We start from the raw sequence: 14,804 nt of genomic DNA, 5'->3' as shown, positions 1-14,804 counted from the left end.
AACCTTCCAAAAGAGGAAAGTAGCACTGGACCTGGTGGTAGAGGGAAGAACTCTTTTGGGAGATCCCATGGAGGTACTGAAGAAGATACACAGAAGTGAAAACTATGTTGATGTTGATGCAACCTATGCAGAAGAGAGGTATTGGTTGTTAAGAATGTCCCTTTCATGAACATATTCGATTTTGGAGAAAAGTTCCTCAACCCCAGCGGATGGTATTGATAGTTTTCACTGTCCAAGGAATTTCTATAGAAAAGTTAACATCCTCCCTTGCACCATCATCGTCCACTAAGATCTATGTTGGAGGACCTGGATCAAAACTTGCTCTTCTGAGGTAATATGGCAGTCAACATCCTTACTTGATAAGTCGTCCTGCCTTTTCTGAAGAGAGCTGTACCGTGTCTTGGACTGTGCCAAACCGTGCTCCCGGCTATACCATGGACTGGGAGGGATCAAGGTGATTTCAGCTGACATTCATCTTTCACCATGAAGATGTAAAAAATAAAGTGTTGTTCCACTGCAATCTGAGAAACCACTGGTGAGGTGGGGCAATGGGCACATGGGAATACGCATCCTGCAAATCTGTAGAAATCTCCAGAATCTCCAAATGTACTAGGAATACTGCCTTTATGATAAAGAATGATCAAGAATCCTGTAAACGTAAACATATGTAAATCTAGAATGGATCTCCAACCGCCTGTTAGGAACAGAATCTTTGGGTTCTAGCGGCTTTTGAAATTTACAATGCATCTCTTTTTTACCTCCTCTCTTCCTTTGGTAGAAGAATAACCACTTCTCAAGGTTGAGATCTACAATATGCTCTTCCAGGTGTGAAATACTTGGGTCCTGGAAGAAAGGGAATGAGAGGCTTTGGATCGAAACGGTCTCTTAAACCTTTGGTCTTGAAGTAGACAAACTTTCCTCTGCCATTCTCTTAATCCATTACTCTCAGAGGATGCATACACGGACCAGGTACTGAACCAAAGAGCCCGACCAATAGACAAAGAGTCATATTTCTGGTAAAGCACAACCTATGGAAGCTACTTAGCTGAAGACTGTTTCTGGCTTAATGAATTGTAATGTCAACAGACAAAAGGAAGATTTATCTATCCATACCAATCTTAGATTCTTAGAGATTGAGGTAAGAGTTTGCAGCAGGATGAAAGCATGTGCCAGCTGCTACATAGGCTATTAGAGAGGACCAAGACCATCTACGCTTCATGGAGTCTCTGAGAGATCCCGCATTGTTGAACAGGCAGAGTTGAACATTTAGCCAGTCTAAGTACTTCATTGTCCACTTAGGAGCAGAGTCCCAGGTACAAACATCTGATATCCCCATGGATGAAGACGCAAGATACTTCAGTGTAGAACCACTTCTCCATAAAAAGGATCTTAATAGTACTGGGAAGTTGAAAAGATGCTCTGTTCTTGCTGACATCCGAAAGAAAGGCTAGAGGTAGAATGCTCGACCTTAGAAGATTATTTCACATATAAGGACCTACGAACTCTGGAAATCATTAGGCCCAGTTGAGCGGATTCTGGAGGTACTGAAATAGGCTGAATATCCTCATCCGAAGATGATACCATATCTCTGAATGTATCCATCGCCAAGGATTCCTCAAAGTATACATTCTGGGAATTGTCCAGAGGATCTGCGCTTTAACAGCTTCTATGATGTCTTGAGATACCTCCTGTTTGATATTTCATAATATACGGCACAGAGGTAGATTGGCCTGTAGCCACTTTCAGACAGTCTGCATAGAGACTTTACTTTTACAAGGGTCGCTTATCATATGACTCACAAAGGATCCTTTAGGGTGACTTCCCTTGTATGATCTGGATGATTTTCTTCCCATAGAGCTATCATCGTAGGGAATTCCAATTATTAATACGCACTCTTTGTTTGGTAACCACAGAAAAAATTAGAATGGCTTACCTTAGAGTGTGACCTATTTTCTGGGAGCAGAGGGATCTGAATCCATAAATGCATAAGATTCCTATTTTATCCTTAGCAAAGCTAATCTCTACTAAGAGCAGAGATTGATAGATACATAAAAAAATTTAATATAACTTTAATATGGAAAAAAAAACATAAGAAAAAATTGTGCTTTTGGTGCTTAAAAGGGGAAGCCAGCACGACACTGCAACAGTACTAACATTACAGAATACACATAAACGGCATGGCGCGATCGTTCGATTCCTGCCTGTGCATTCTCAGGGATATTAACACCGCAAAACCAACCCTAGAGCAGAAAACAAAGCGGCAAAGAGCCGTGAAATAAAATGAAAGGCTGGGATAGAAAAACAGAATGGCAAATAGCCAAAAAGTCCCTTTACCAAGTACAGAGGCATAGAAATAAGGTAATAAAGCGGCAAATAGCCGTTAATGCTTAAAACCAAATATAGAGCCATATAGTTACATAGCTGAAAAGAGACTTGCGTCCATCAAGTTCAGCCTTCCTCACATATGTTTTTGCTGTTGATCCAAAAGAAGGCAAAAAACCTAGTCTAAAGCGCTTCCAATTTTGCAGCAAACTAGGAAAAAATTCCTTCTTGACCCCAAAATAGCAGTCAGATGTCTCCTTGGATCAAGCAGCTATTACCCCACTAATTAGAAATTATATCCCTGTATGTTATGTTTTTGCAAGTATTTATCCAATTGCAGTTTAAACATCTGTAATGACTGACAAATCCACCTCTTCGGGCAGAGAATTCCATATCCTTATTGCCCTTCCTGTAAAAATAAATTTTCTTTGCCTTAGATGAAATCTCCTTTCTTCCAGCCTAAATGTGTGACCTTGTGTCCTATGTATAGCTTTGTTTATGAATAGATTTCCTGATAAAGATTTGTACTGGGCCTCTATTTATAATTGTATAATGTTATCATATCCCCTCTCATTCGCCATTTTTCCAAACTAAACAGATTTAATTTTTTTTAACCTTTCTTCATAACTAAAATGCTCCATTCCTTTTATCAATTTTCTAGCTCGTCTCTGCAATTTTTCTAGTGCCATGATATCTTTCTTTAGAACAGGTGTCCAAAATTACACAGCATATTCAAGGTGTGGTCTTACCAGCGATTTATAAAGAGGCAAAATTATATTTTCATCCCGAGAATTTATGCCCCTATTTATACATGACAATACCTTACTGCATATTGCTGCCTAATTTGTTGTCTATAACAATTCCCAAATCCTTCTCGTGTGTGGTTATCCCTAGTTCACTACCATTTAGGGTGTAAATTGCTTGTGCATTCTTAACCCCGAAGTGCATTTCTCTACGTTAAATTTAATCTGCCATTTTAGTGCCCAGTCCCCAATCTATCCAAATCCCTCTGCAGCAAAGCAATATCCTTCTCCCAAAAAAAAGAACCCTGAGGGCCGCCGCTTACCACTTTTGTCCAGCCTGAACATTTACCATTAATGACAACTCGTTGTACTCTATCCTTAAGCCAATGTTCTACCCAAGAACAAGAATATTCATCTAGACCAATTTCTTTCAGTTTGGAGAGGAACTGTATCAAATGCCTTGGCAAAATCCAAGTAGATGACATCCACTGCAACACCCTGATCTATACTTCTAGTGATGTTTAACCAAGAAAGGTTAGTCAAATATTATCTGGTTACCCAAACATATGATTCTTATTTTATCTAGCTCAGTTGGGAATTGAACCCGCGACCCACAAGAGATGAACAGTTTCTGATGATACATTAGCCCACTGAGCTATCTCACCGAACTCCCAAGGGGCCAGAGGAAGCAATCCACAGGTAAGTCGTAACAAAAAAAAGTTTGTCCTGGGTATAGAACAGGAACAAAAAGACTGAGGGTGGGAGGGGTTACTTATACCTTCTGTTTTAATTAGGTTTCTTTCTAATTAGGGATAGGGAGGATATACCCATTGTTGTGCTGCCATGGATATGGCCAGGAAATATATAAATATATATAACACACACACATATACATAGACACACATATCAGGACATAACAATCATATGTTCCTTAGCAGGTCTTAAAATTAGGTAAATACAACTTCAGATGAAAAACACATGACATGTTACACCGTGTGATGATTTATTTAAAATAAATAAACCAAAGATTGAGAAGCCATGTGTAAGTAGTCAAACCATTTAAGAATCCTTTGACAACTTTACTGGGTTCCAGTGGGAACCCCTTGCCACCTCCACTAAGCTAAACCCTGCTGTGCAGAGCCAGCTCATTGGCCAAGTTTGTCAGACGAGCACTCTCAGCTCAGCTGGACTTAGCCAAGTGCTGAAGAGGAGGCAGCTGTGAGCACACTGTGAACCCCAGGTAAGTTGTCAAACCATTCTTAAAAGGTTTTGACAACTTCATGGCTGTCAAAATTCCAGGTGCCATAAGCACTAGAGAGGGCTGAAGTGCTAACCTCACGACCCCACTCCTCCCCTGTTCTTTGCTTACTTACACCTGCAAGGCCAGAAGAGGCTTCACCTCTGATGTCCATGTTCTCTAGGGTTGTCCCATTCCTATGGAACTCCCTTTCCTGCTCCACTAGATTCTCACCCAATCTACGCTCCTTCAAAAGATCATTAAAAACTCACTTCTTGGGGGGCGTGGTTTACAGCCGAGCGAGCTGGACGTGTCTGGGTAGAGCTCTGCTGAAACCACGGTGCCAACAGCCTACATTAGCCGAGATACACCCGCAAAAACTACGGATATAGGTGGGTTAATCAAGATGGATAAACGGGCCCCGAGAAAGCAGCCCAAAAAGTCTTCAGAACCGGGTGCTACGGTGACGGAGTTGTTCGCGGCCTCCCACGCCATGCGCCTGACCTCTCAAGATGGCGGACGGGACAGCCGGGGGATGTCTCACTCAAAGTCCGGGGAGCGGTGTCTCCTCGGTAGCTCCGGAGACCGATACGGGCCAAATACTTGCAAAGTTGGCTGAAGTTCGGACCTACCTGGCCATGGAGATTGTCAGAAATACCGCCGAGGTCAAAACTGAAATACAGGCCTTGGGTGTCAGGATGGCTGCTCTGGAACAGCGGGTGGAGTCTACTGTGGTGGCCCACAATGAAGCTGCAGCGCAAATCAACCTCCTGACGTCCCGTCTATCCCAAGCCGAATCCGCTATCGATGACCTTGGCAATAGATCAAGGAGAAACAACATCCGCCTCCGTGGCCTACCGGAGCAGGAGGGGGAAGGGTCTCTTATTTAAGTGGTGGTGAGCATCTTTAGGCCGCTTCTCTCCGATATACCGGAACATCTTTGGCAAATTGAGCGGGCCCATAGGGCGCTACGAGCCCGGCGACTGGATGACAGGCGGCCGAGAGATGTGATCATCCGGTTCCTGTCATTTCAAACTAAGGAGGCTATCATGAAGCATGGTAGGAACAACAAAATTATCTATAAGGGGCTGAATTGGCAGTTTATCAGGACTTAACACCGGCCACGCTGCAGAAGCGGTGCGAGTGGCGCCCTGTTACAGAATTGCTTCAGCAACACGACATTAAATACGCTTGGGGCCACCCTTTCCGACTGATGGCGTTTAAGGATGGCCGCACCAAGATTTTATTTGCAGACGGCAATCCGGTGCCTTTCTTGAAGGAGCTGGGCATACCGGTTCCTGAGGATCTGGCGGTGCAGGCTGTGCCGGCAGGAACCTTGAATCCTCTACCTCGCGACTGGTTCACGGCGGTAGAGTGACGACGTCGGCTTGTCTGGTGATCTGCTGATTCGGATGTCCGTGGCTCCGGGTTCTCAGGTTTTCAGTGGGGGCTCTTGTTGTTTGGGTAGGTGGCCCCGGGGGGTTCCCCTAATTTTTTCTCCATTCCCCTCTCCCTTCCAGCTTGGCCCTGGGTCGGCCCGTTCCTACACAATTGGCAGTTTTTCCCTTTTGATTGGGGATGGGGTATCCTGAATTTGGGGTGGGCTAGGGCTTTCATCCGCTATGGCCTGTTGTTTTCGGCCCAATGAGTTTATATGTGAGAGCGTACTGGTTGGGGGTAGAGTAGGCCGTAAACCCTTGGGAGACCGATCCTATTCTACCCCGGCCCTCCCACCATCACACACATTATCTCTATGGGACATCGGCAGGTTTTTGTGGTGCTGGGATTATTATGTGTAGCGGGCTGTGGGTGGCGGGCGGAGGGTAACACTGGATGTGGCGGGCCGGCATAATATCTATGCTTGGCAGACTCTGCTTGTTGTTTGCCTATCGGGCTATGCTCTTGTTGCAAGCTGGTTATGTTGGGTTGACCTGGGCGGTGGGGGTTTACCGTTATAGCGGATAGGGGTCATATGTCTCTGTATTACGTTTTACTATGTTGGGCGGTCATTCTCCCCCCGTTCCTCCCTTTGCTCATTGAGGGGTCGGTCGGGTTGTTGCGGGAGGCAGGTTGCTTTTTCTGTGGTGGATTCGGGATCTGTGTATGTGCTATGGTTTTTATGCGCTGTTGGGGCATCTGGCTAATTCTGGCTGTCTCTGCTCTGGGAGGCAGAAGGCGCCCAGGCTACTCAACATCATTTTATTAGTTGGGCTGTTCATGGTCGGGCAGTGGCGGGAGGCGATGCCGCGGCAGGTGGGGGATTTGCTGGGGACATATTTATACTGTGTGATAGCTGTTCGGGGTTTGCTATGTGATCAGATTACCAGAGCTTTAGCAGGGGGTTGGGGCTCCCCGAGTGTTATTCCCCCAGCGGTGACGTGTTTCTCTCTCCCCCCCCCCCCCGGGTTGGTCGGCCGTGCATTGCTGGGGGGCCCCGGTATCATATGGACTGCCCGTTGGGGGATGGATGGCTTTATTAACCCTGAGCTCGTAGCAGCTGGAGAGGGGACCCGGGGGTTGGTTGCTTGCCTACGCTCTCGGGAGGGATCCTGGGGGGGTTTGGCGGGGCGGTTCTGGCTGGGGGAGGTAAACCCCCTGGAGTAGGGGTTTGTACGCTGCACTGTGGCCCACCAAACGGTTGTGTATTTAGTATCTCTCACTTAGTTCAAATTGGCACCCTAGGGATGCGTTAATTAGTTGGTCTATGTTCCTATTCCAATGGAGCTTCCTAGAGGTTCTGAGGAGGATGGAGTTTACACCCCAGACATGCCTGGCTATAGGTAAGACCAGGCTTACATTGTTCTTTATGTTCTTTCATTTTTATCTTTCTCTCTTTTCCCCCTTGCTTTCCCTTCCATATCCCTTCCCTCGTGCTCTTCCCTCAGGGAGGGGGAACAGGTGAGTTCAATCGTGTTGGGCACTATGGTCTCGGCCAGTTGGGCCCGGGCCATCCATTATTCATGATAAGCGCTATGACAGACCGTGCCTCTTGGCCCCAGTGCGAGTTGGTTCACGGGATTTGCTGGGTAACTTATAGAATCCAATGCCTCTAATGTTACTATCCCTGAACGTGAAAGGCCTTAATGCTCCAAATAAACGCCGCCTTATGTTTCGGGAACTTAAGCGTCTTAATCCTGAAATAGCAGGAGACACATATCCCGGCAGCGGCCAAGTTTGCTTTGAAGGACCATACTTTTCGGACAGTTTATGAGTCTAGGGCCTTAAACAAAAGGAATGGGGTTGCGGTACTTATTCATCATAGATGCCCGATCAGGGTGGGAACGGTACAGGCAGATCCGGGGGCGTTTTATTTTAGTGACAGGGAGTGTTCATTCGCACCCGATACACCTGCTCAATATTTATGCGCCGAATATCCCCTCTACCGATTTTTGGGATGATATGGCTCAGTTGGTGAATTCTCTACCACACGGCATGGTGATAGTTGGAGGTGATTTCAACGCGGCTCCATGTCCGGCGGTAGATAGGGACCCCTGTGGTGGACTCCCACAGTCCCATGGAAGAGGGGGACAGGATAAGCTGTTATATAACTTTATTCGGCGTACAGGCCTTCTAGATATATGGATAGCACATCATCCTGACGATCGGGATTACACTTTTTATTCAGCACCCCACAAAACCTACTCAAGGATAGACCTTTTTCTGGTGAACCCCCAGATTGTGCCCAAGGTTTCCAGCTCCACGGTAGGATCGATAACTTGGTCGGACCGCGCAGAGATTACTATGACCTTAGATAAGTTGTGCACAGCATCTCCGTGGTCATGGAAGTTGAATACTTACCTACTTCAGGACCCGAGCGTGGTGGAGAAGGTTAGGGAGGAAATGACTGAGTATTTCACTAGAAATACTGAGGTCGGCGTCCGACCAGCCACGGTGTGGGCAGCACACAAGGAGGTTATCCGGGGCATTTTGATCCGGGAGGCCACCTTAAAAAAGAAGAGAAAGACGCAACGATTAGCGTCGCTCCTGGAGGCCCTGGGGAAAGTGGAAACGAAACATAAATTAAATACTTCGCCTAGCACTTTGGCTGATGTTAAGGCCTTACGGGCATCGATACGCGAAACTCTCCTTGACGAGACGGCTAGAGCTATTGTTTGGTCCAAGAGGACTTACTACGGAAAAGCAAACAAAATGGATACGCTCTTAGAAAGATCTCTCCGACCGAGGTAGAGAAATGCACACATTACGAGCATTAAGGATACTTCGGGTACGTGCCACACCGACCCCACAAAAATAGCCCAAGTCTTTACGGACTATTATTCCAAGCTATATAATAACTCTGGCGGGGCTGGCGACGATCCCTCTAGAGATACGGATAACACTCGTTCTTTCCTGTCCCGATTGTCCCTCCAGTCCTTACGGGGTGCGGACTCGGAGGCTCTAGGAATGCGGATCTCGGCTGAGGAGATTGATGCGGCTATATCATCGTTAAAAGGCAATAAAGCTCTAGGCACTGATGGCTTTGAGGGCAGTTACTATAAGATCTTTCGGGAAGAACTTACTCCCCATTTGGAAATGTGGTTCAATGATCTTTTGGAGGGGGGCGCACCGGATAGGGACATGTCATTAGCTGATATTGTACTCCTGCCAAAACCAGGTAAAGACGACACGATCCCGGAAAACTTTCGCCCTATATCCTTGATTAATCATGATTGTAAAATTCTGGCGAAGGTCCTGGCTCATAGGCTGAACCCCCTGTTGCCACGCCTAATACATCCAGACCAAGTGGGTTTCGTTCTGGGTAGGCAATTGTTTGAGAATACTAGGCGCAATGTAGACCTTATCTGGTGGCAAACCGCTAGGAACACCCCAACCTTAATACTGTCACTCGACGCAGAGAAGGCTTTTGATAGGGTGAAGTGGCCGTATCTGTTCGAAGTACTTAGACATTTTGGTTTCCCGACTCCGTTTCTATCAGTGATTAAAGCCATGTACACAGATGTTAGGGCACGGGTCAGGATAGCGGGGGCCAAGTTGATGCCTTTCAGCTTGGGGAACGGAACCAGGCAGGGCTGCCCTTTGTCGCCCCTGCTGTTCGCCCTCTACTTGGAACCCCTTCTACAGGCTATCAGGGATAGCTCGGATATTAAGGGAGTTACGGTCGGAGGGCAGGAGCATGTCGTGTGGGGTTTCGCTGATGATATCTTGCTGACCCTGACCGACCCAATGGAGTCGATGGAGGCATTGACGAATTTACTGGACACATATAGCGGAATTGCCGGATATATGGTAAACATGGCTAAATCAAGCGTGCTTCCAGTAAGGGTAGGAGACGCGGAAACGGACCTTATAGGACGAACTTATAAAATACATATAGCAAGGGACTATATCACATACCTGGGAGTCCGACTAACGGCGGACCCTGCTCAACAAAATTACGTCCCCATGCTACGAACACTGATTGACGATATGGAGAGATGGGTGGATAAACCGATCTCTTGGATTGGCAGGATACATTCCAGGAAAATGAATGTTCTCCCTCGAATTTTGTTCCTGTTTCAGGCACTCCCGGTCCGACTGACTAAAGCGGACTTGGGAGCGCTTCAACAGGCTGTGGGTAAATTCATTTGGCAGAATAGGAAGCATAGAATCTCACGTAATGTTCTTTATAGAGCGAAGACGAGGGGAGGCTTGGGGCTTCCTAACCTCTACTTTTATTATTTGGCAGCCCAACTAACCCAGATAGCTATGTGGCACTCCCCTGTGGGGGAGAGGCGATGGGTGGACTTGGAATCGACTCTTCTGGGCTCAGATATGCCGCAATTCTCCATGTGGGTCCCTCAGGACCATAGACCGTTGACACATGTTGCGTGCCCGGCTATCAATAACTCCCTAAAAATATGGGACGCTGAAGCTTCAAAGTATGGTTTGTCCCCCCGCATGTCTCCATTGGCTCCTTATCTGAGGAATACGGCGTTCCTCCCTGGGATGGTGGCAAGGGACTTTAGAGGCTTAGAGAGTACTGGGGTACAGAGATTATACCAACTGTATGAGGGCGGATTGACTCCCTGTTCCACTCCTTCCTGTTCCTCTCTTTCCCCTCCTTTCGCCCTCTCTCTCCTCCCTCTTTCCTTCTCAGAAGTTTTGTATACTTCAATCATTCTTAACATTACTTTCTTCTCGGATCCAACCGGTACTTGCATCTCAATATCACCGAGTATGTGGGCATCGTTTCTCATATGTAGAGTCACAGGTGGTACTAGCGTGAAACTAGAGGCACTATGCTGAAGACTCTGTGAGCGATATAAGCTTTCTCAAGCGACGCGATCCCACCTGTGCTTTATATAGGTCGTGCACATGGGCACGTTATGAGAGGGTACTACGTGCACTGGTTGGTCAGATCTTGGTTATTTCCATTTTTATCTTTTTCCTTTTATCTAAAAACTTAGCGGGACACCTATGGAGGACGAGCTATGGCAGTCTGTACACAACAGCCTCATGCACTTGGAGAATGACCTTGTATGCTATGCTTGTTTATCTCACTTGTGCACTTTTGGATGTATATTCAGTTCTTTGTGTCTAACTGCATTACAATGTTTGTATTCATATGGTGTTTTGCCTTGGAATAAATAAAGAATAAAAAAAAAAAACTCACTTCTTTGGAAAGCACATCAATTAAAATGGTAATGGCTCTTCTTTACCTTGGTAACCCACCATGCCTCCTCTCTTCCGATATGTTTCATCCAAAAAAACTAACCCTTCATTGTAAACTATTCTAGTAACCTACTTTTTCATGGACATGAAAGCCATCCTACCCTTGCCTTTTGTGCCACTTTACACTACTGCCTCTAGAATGTAAGCTCCTTTGAGCAGGGCCATCAACACGCTCTGTTCCTGTGCGTCCAACTCGTTTTGTTGCCAATACTTGTCAGTTATTACACAAATTATACAGAGCTGCAGAATTTGTTGTCACTTTAAAATAATAATAATAATAAGAGCTGGGGACACAGACACCGTGGGCGGATTTTAAAGTGGCAATTGATATAAAAGAAACACTCCTGACCAAAGTCCAACTTTTTTTCTACTGCAACATGTTATGTCACCCATCATGTTTATATTATAGCTAATTATATATGTTATAGAGTGTGTCCCATGGGAGAACCTTTAACATTACCTCGTACTGATCACCAGCACACAATCTTGCAAAGCCAGCCAGTCCTGCAATACAAAAAATTGTAAGTATAACATAATAAACAGGGGGTCTCCACTCTTCACAAATGACTAGTGATTTGATTTTATTATTGGTCAAGTCACTGTAGAATTGCCAACATTGTCAACTATGTTGTTCTCATACACTTACTATGACAGACACTGAAGACAAATTACAAATGCAAAAGGTTCATAGATACTTTTATGGTAAAATACTTTTTCATAGCCTAACTCACTTTATTTACGAACGAGTGAACTGCAATGATTCAAAACCAAAATTAAACTTACAATTACCTACTTGGAGATTTTCCACCCATACTTTTTCAATTCATTATTAAATTAAATACACTCCTTGAATGTGCATGATATCTGCAAAAACATAAGTCTGAAATCTCACCTTTCATTTTAATGTGAAACTCTCCCAGTTGGCTTTCTAGGTCGTTCTCCAATACACACATATTCTAGTGGAAATGGAAAGAATATGTTTACACAATTGTAAATCAAAGGTTATTCTACTTGACCTCGGACACAAACGCAAGTGACTAGAAAAGCTAAGACCTGCAGGCAGAGACCGGTAAAAATTCTGCTTAAATATGTCATCATGTTAACTTTAACGCAAAACATAAAATAACAGTGCAGTAAACTTTGAAATCTTATGCAAACTAACAGTGTACAGTGTTGATATACTTATGCTGACTTATATTATTGCCGAATGTTATATGTACTACAGCACTGTCAAAAATAAAGAATTCATAAAGGTTATTCTACTGGGTTAGATTAAGTCATAATAAGACAATGAAAATGTAGGGAAATGTTAGCAAAATAAAATACTGTGAGAAATGTTTACACTCATTTAGAAGGGGTTTGGAATCTTATTAGATATACAGGTAATGGAGTAACATTTAGTCCGTAGACCGTAATTGGGAATTTGCTAATCATTACCAGCTATAAACATTATCTCCAATAACAGAATCCAGAAGAATCGTCCCTAAATTGTCATACTTAAAGTGGAGATAAAAAAACTGAAGTATTCCTCCCAAGAGTGGGAGATATGACACAAAGGTGCCATCACTGGCAATGCCCAAATGGATAAACCCGCTGATCCAAAATGGGGCGTGTAAGATTGGCTTTCACTCAGGCCTGCACAGGTATAAGCAGTCTGAAAATAGGCGGGATAGCCTTCAATGCACTTAGAGCCCATCTAAGCTCATCTTATGAGGAACTTACTGAAGGCAATTCCCTGGTGTCCACAGAATACACCAGGAAAAACAAACACTCAGGATTGGAAGGACAGGAGCCCATATTCACTGCGGTGATATTTGGTATTGATAGGCCTTTCCCCATGTTTAAGCAATCTTGATGATCTCAGCCAACCCAATGCTTTCCCACAGGAAAATACTGGGAGGATTTTGTGCACGAATCAATGCATTTCTATGGGGAACATTATGCACCTCCATGCTGAGCGTGGAGATGCTGAACGTAGGTGTTGCACAATGTGAAGCACTGGACTAGGAAGCACCTCTAATGGCCGTGTGAGTGATTGTCACTAGAGGTAGTACTAAACAATGTAAATGTGTTTGGAAATGCTGCAGACAGGCTATGGGCACCAGAACCACTACATTAAGCTGTAGTGGTTCTTGTGACTATAGTGTCCCAATAAATATAGATATAGATAAATAACCTGCTTACATTTACTTATTTGCTGATTCTTATTATTTACATAACAGAAATCAATTCTAATGTGAAGATGGGTCCAGATTTTCATGTAAAGTTAAAAAAAAAAAAAAAAGACTGATTAGAGAAAGTGCATACAACTATGAAACTCCCATAAAGCTGTGTAAGTTAACACGTTAAAAAAAAAAAAGAAGAAGAAGAAATCACCGAAACACTTTCTTGTGATGTTCTAGAAGAAAGTAGAATAGGGAAGCTGCTTATATCTTTTAACTAGGCAACAAATATTTTGGTTGATTTTTTTTACCTTCTATGTTATAAGAATGTTGGCAAAAGAATAAAGAATGGTTAGAGGGGGGGAAATGCGACAGAACAATGAACAAGGTAAAGCATGTTACAGCGATAGAAGATGCCCAACAGAGAACAAGAAATAAAGAAGTACACACCATTTTGTGAACCTCACCTCTGTATACTCCTTGTAGCCTTTTCCAGCCTCAGAAAGAGATTCTCGCGCCTCCTTACTACCAGGTGAGGCAGTGTACGCTTTTACCATGTTATGTGCTCCATCCCTCAGTCTGCGCTGGATACAGTATGATTCATACAACTCATCCACCTGATAAGCAGGATAGGGAAGAAAGTGAATATAGAATATGTAGCAAAATGTATGATTCCCCACATACATAGTATAAAAAAAGGAAACAAGGAGAGATTTGTATTGAAGGGGAAAAAAATAGATTTGTTTTTCCTTTTTTTAAATAAATATTTATTTTTTAACATTATTCACAAGTCAGTATTCCACCATATCACATGCAACAAACACATATACAAGATACAACACTGGCACATTTGGATCATAGCCAAACCTCCCAATTTCCAGTTAGTTGTTTTGCCTGCTGAGAGAAATACCAGGTAATATTTCTATCAATAGGAGGCCAGTGATAGGCTCTCAGCCTACCGCTGGCCCTTCAGCAAACCCTTCCTCAAAGTGCAGTTGTAGAGAGGAAGGAAACCAGGGGTCAGTTATGATGGGCATTGGAGGACCATCTTCTGAGGTAAAACGATTGCAAAACAGTTGGCTCCCTTCCAATGGAATAGCCTGCCTACCCCCATCAGACTCTCCCCAAGTCTTCAATTATTCAAGAAGTGCTTTAAAACCCATCTCTTTAGGAAAGCTTACGGCCTCCTAGAGTAACCTCTACCTCACATACCAGTCTCTTGCCCTCTCCTAAAGGGCAGCACTCTACTCTCACCTCCAGCTCTGCTTCACTCCCACCTTATTTGATTGCTATTTCCTGTCCTAATGTGTTTTATACTCCACCTCCTATAGACTGTAAGCTCGTTTGAGCAGGGTCCTCTTCAACCTATCGTTACTGTAAGTTTTCTTGTAATTGTCCTATTTATAGTTAAATCCCCCCTCTGAAATATTGTAAAGCGCTACGGAATCTGTTGGTGCTATATAAATGACAATAATAATAATGATAATAATATCTGAAAGCAAGACAATGACTGAACACTTCTGCCCCCATGACGAGAAGTGTGAGTTCCTTTTTATTTGTCCCACAGACACAGAAACCAGACACAATAGTGTCAGCATAAAAAAAGAAGAGAATAGCAACAATACATATTTTTTTTTAAATAACCAACATAGAATACATTGGCTTGCT

General features: G+C 44.2%; 1 protein-coding gene across 3 annotated transcripts in view; it reads right to left on the bottom strand.

Moving 5' to 3' along the window:
• RIPOR1 (RHO family interacting cell polarization regulator 1) overlaps nt 1–14,804 on the bottom strand; it is a 405,268-nt gene that overhangs the window by 52,308 nt on the left and 338,156 nt on the right. For all 3 annotated transcript variants that reach the window (XM_063438390.1, XM_063438389.1, XM_063438388.1), the window contains exons 7-9: nt 13,604–13,753; nt 11,867–11,930; nt 11,435–11,478 (exon numbers count right to left, since the gene is read on the bottom strand). In XM_063438390.1, the coding sequence (XP_063294460.1) occupies nt 11,435–11,478; nt 11,867–11,930; nt 13,604–13,753 (258 nt within the window). The remainder of the gene's footprint in view (nt 1–11,434; nt 11,479–11,866; nt 11,931–13,603; nt 13,754–14,804) is intronic.

The sequence above is a fragment of the Pelobates fuscus genome, chromosome 12 (assembly GCF_036172605.1).
Source record: "Pelobates fuscus isolate aPelFus1 chromosome 12, aPelFus1.pri, whole genome shotgun sequence".
In the NCBI taxonomy this organism is placed as follows: Eukaryota; Metazoa; Chordata; class Amphibia; order Anura; family Pelobatidae; genus Pelobates; species Pelobates fuscus.
The sequence above is the reverse complement of the archived record's forward strand: the minus strand, read 5'-3'. Positions and strand labels throughout refer to the sequence as shown.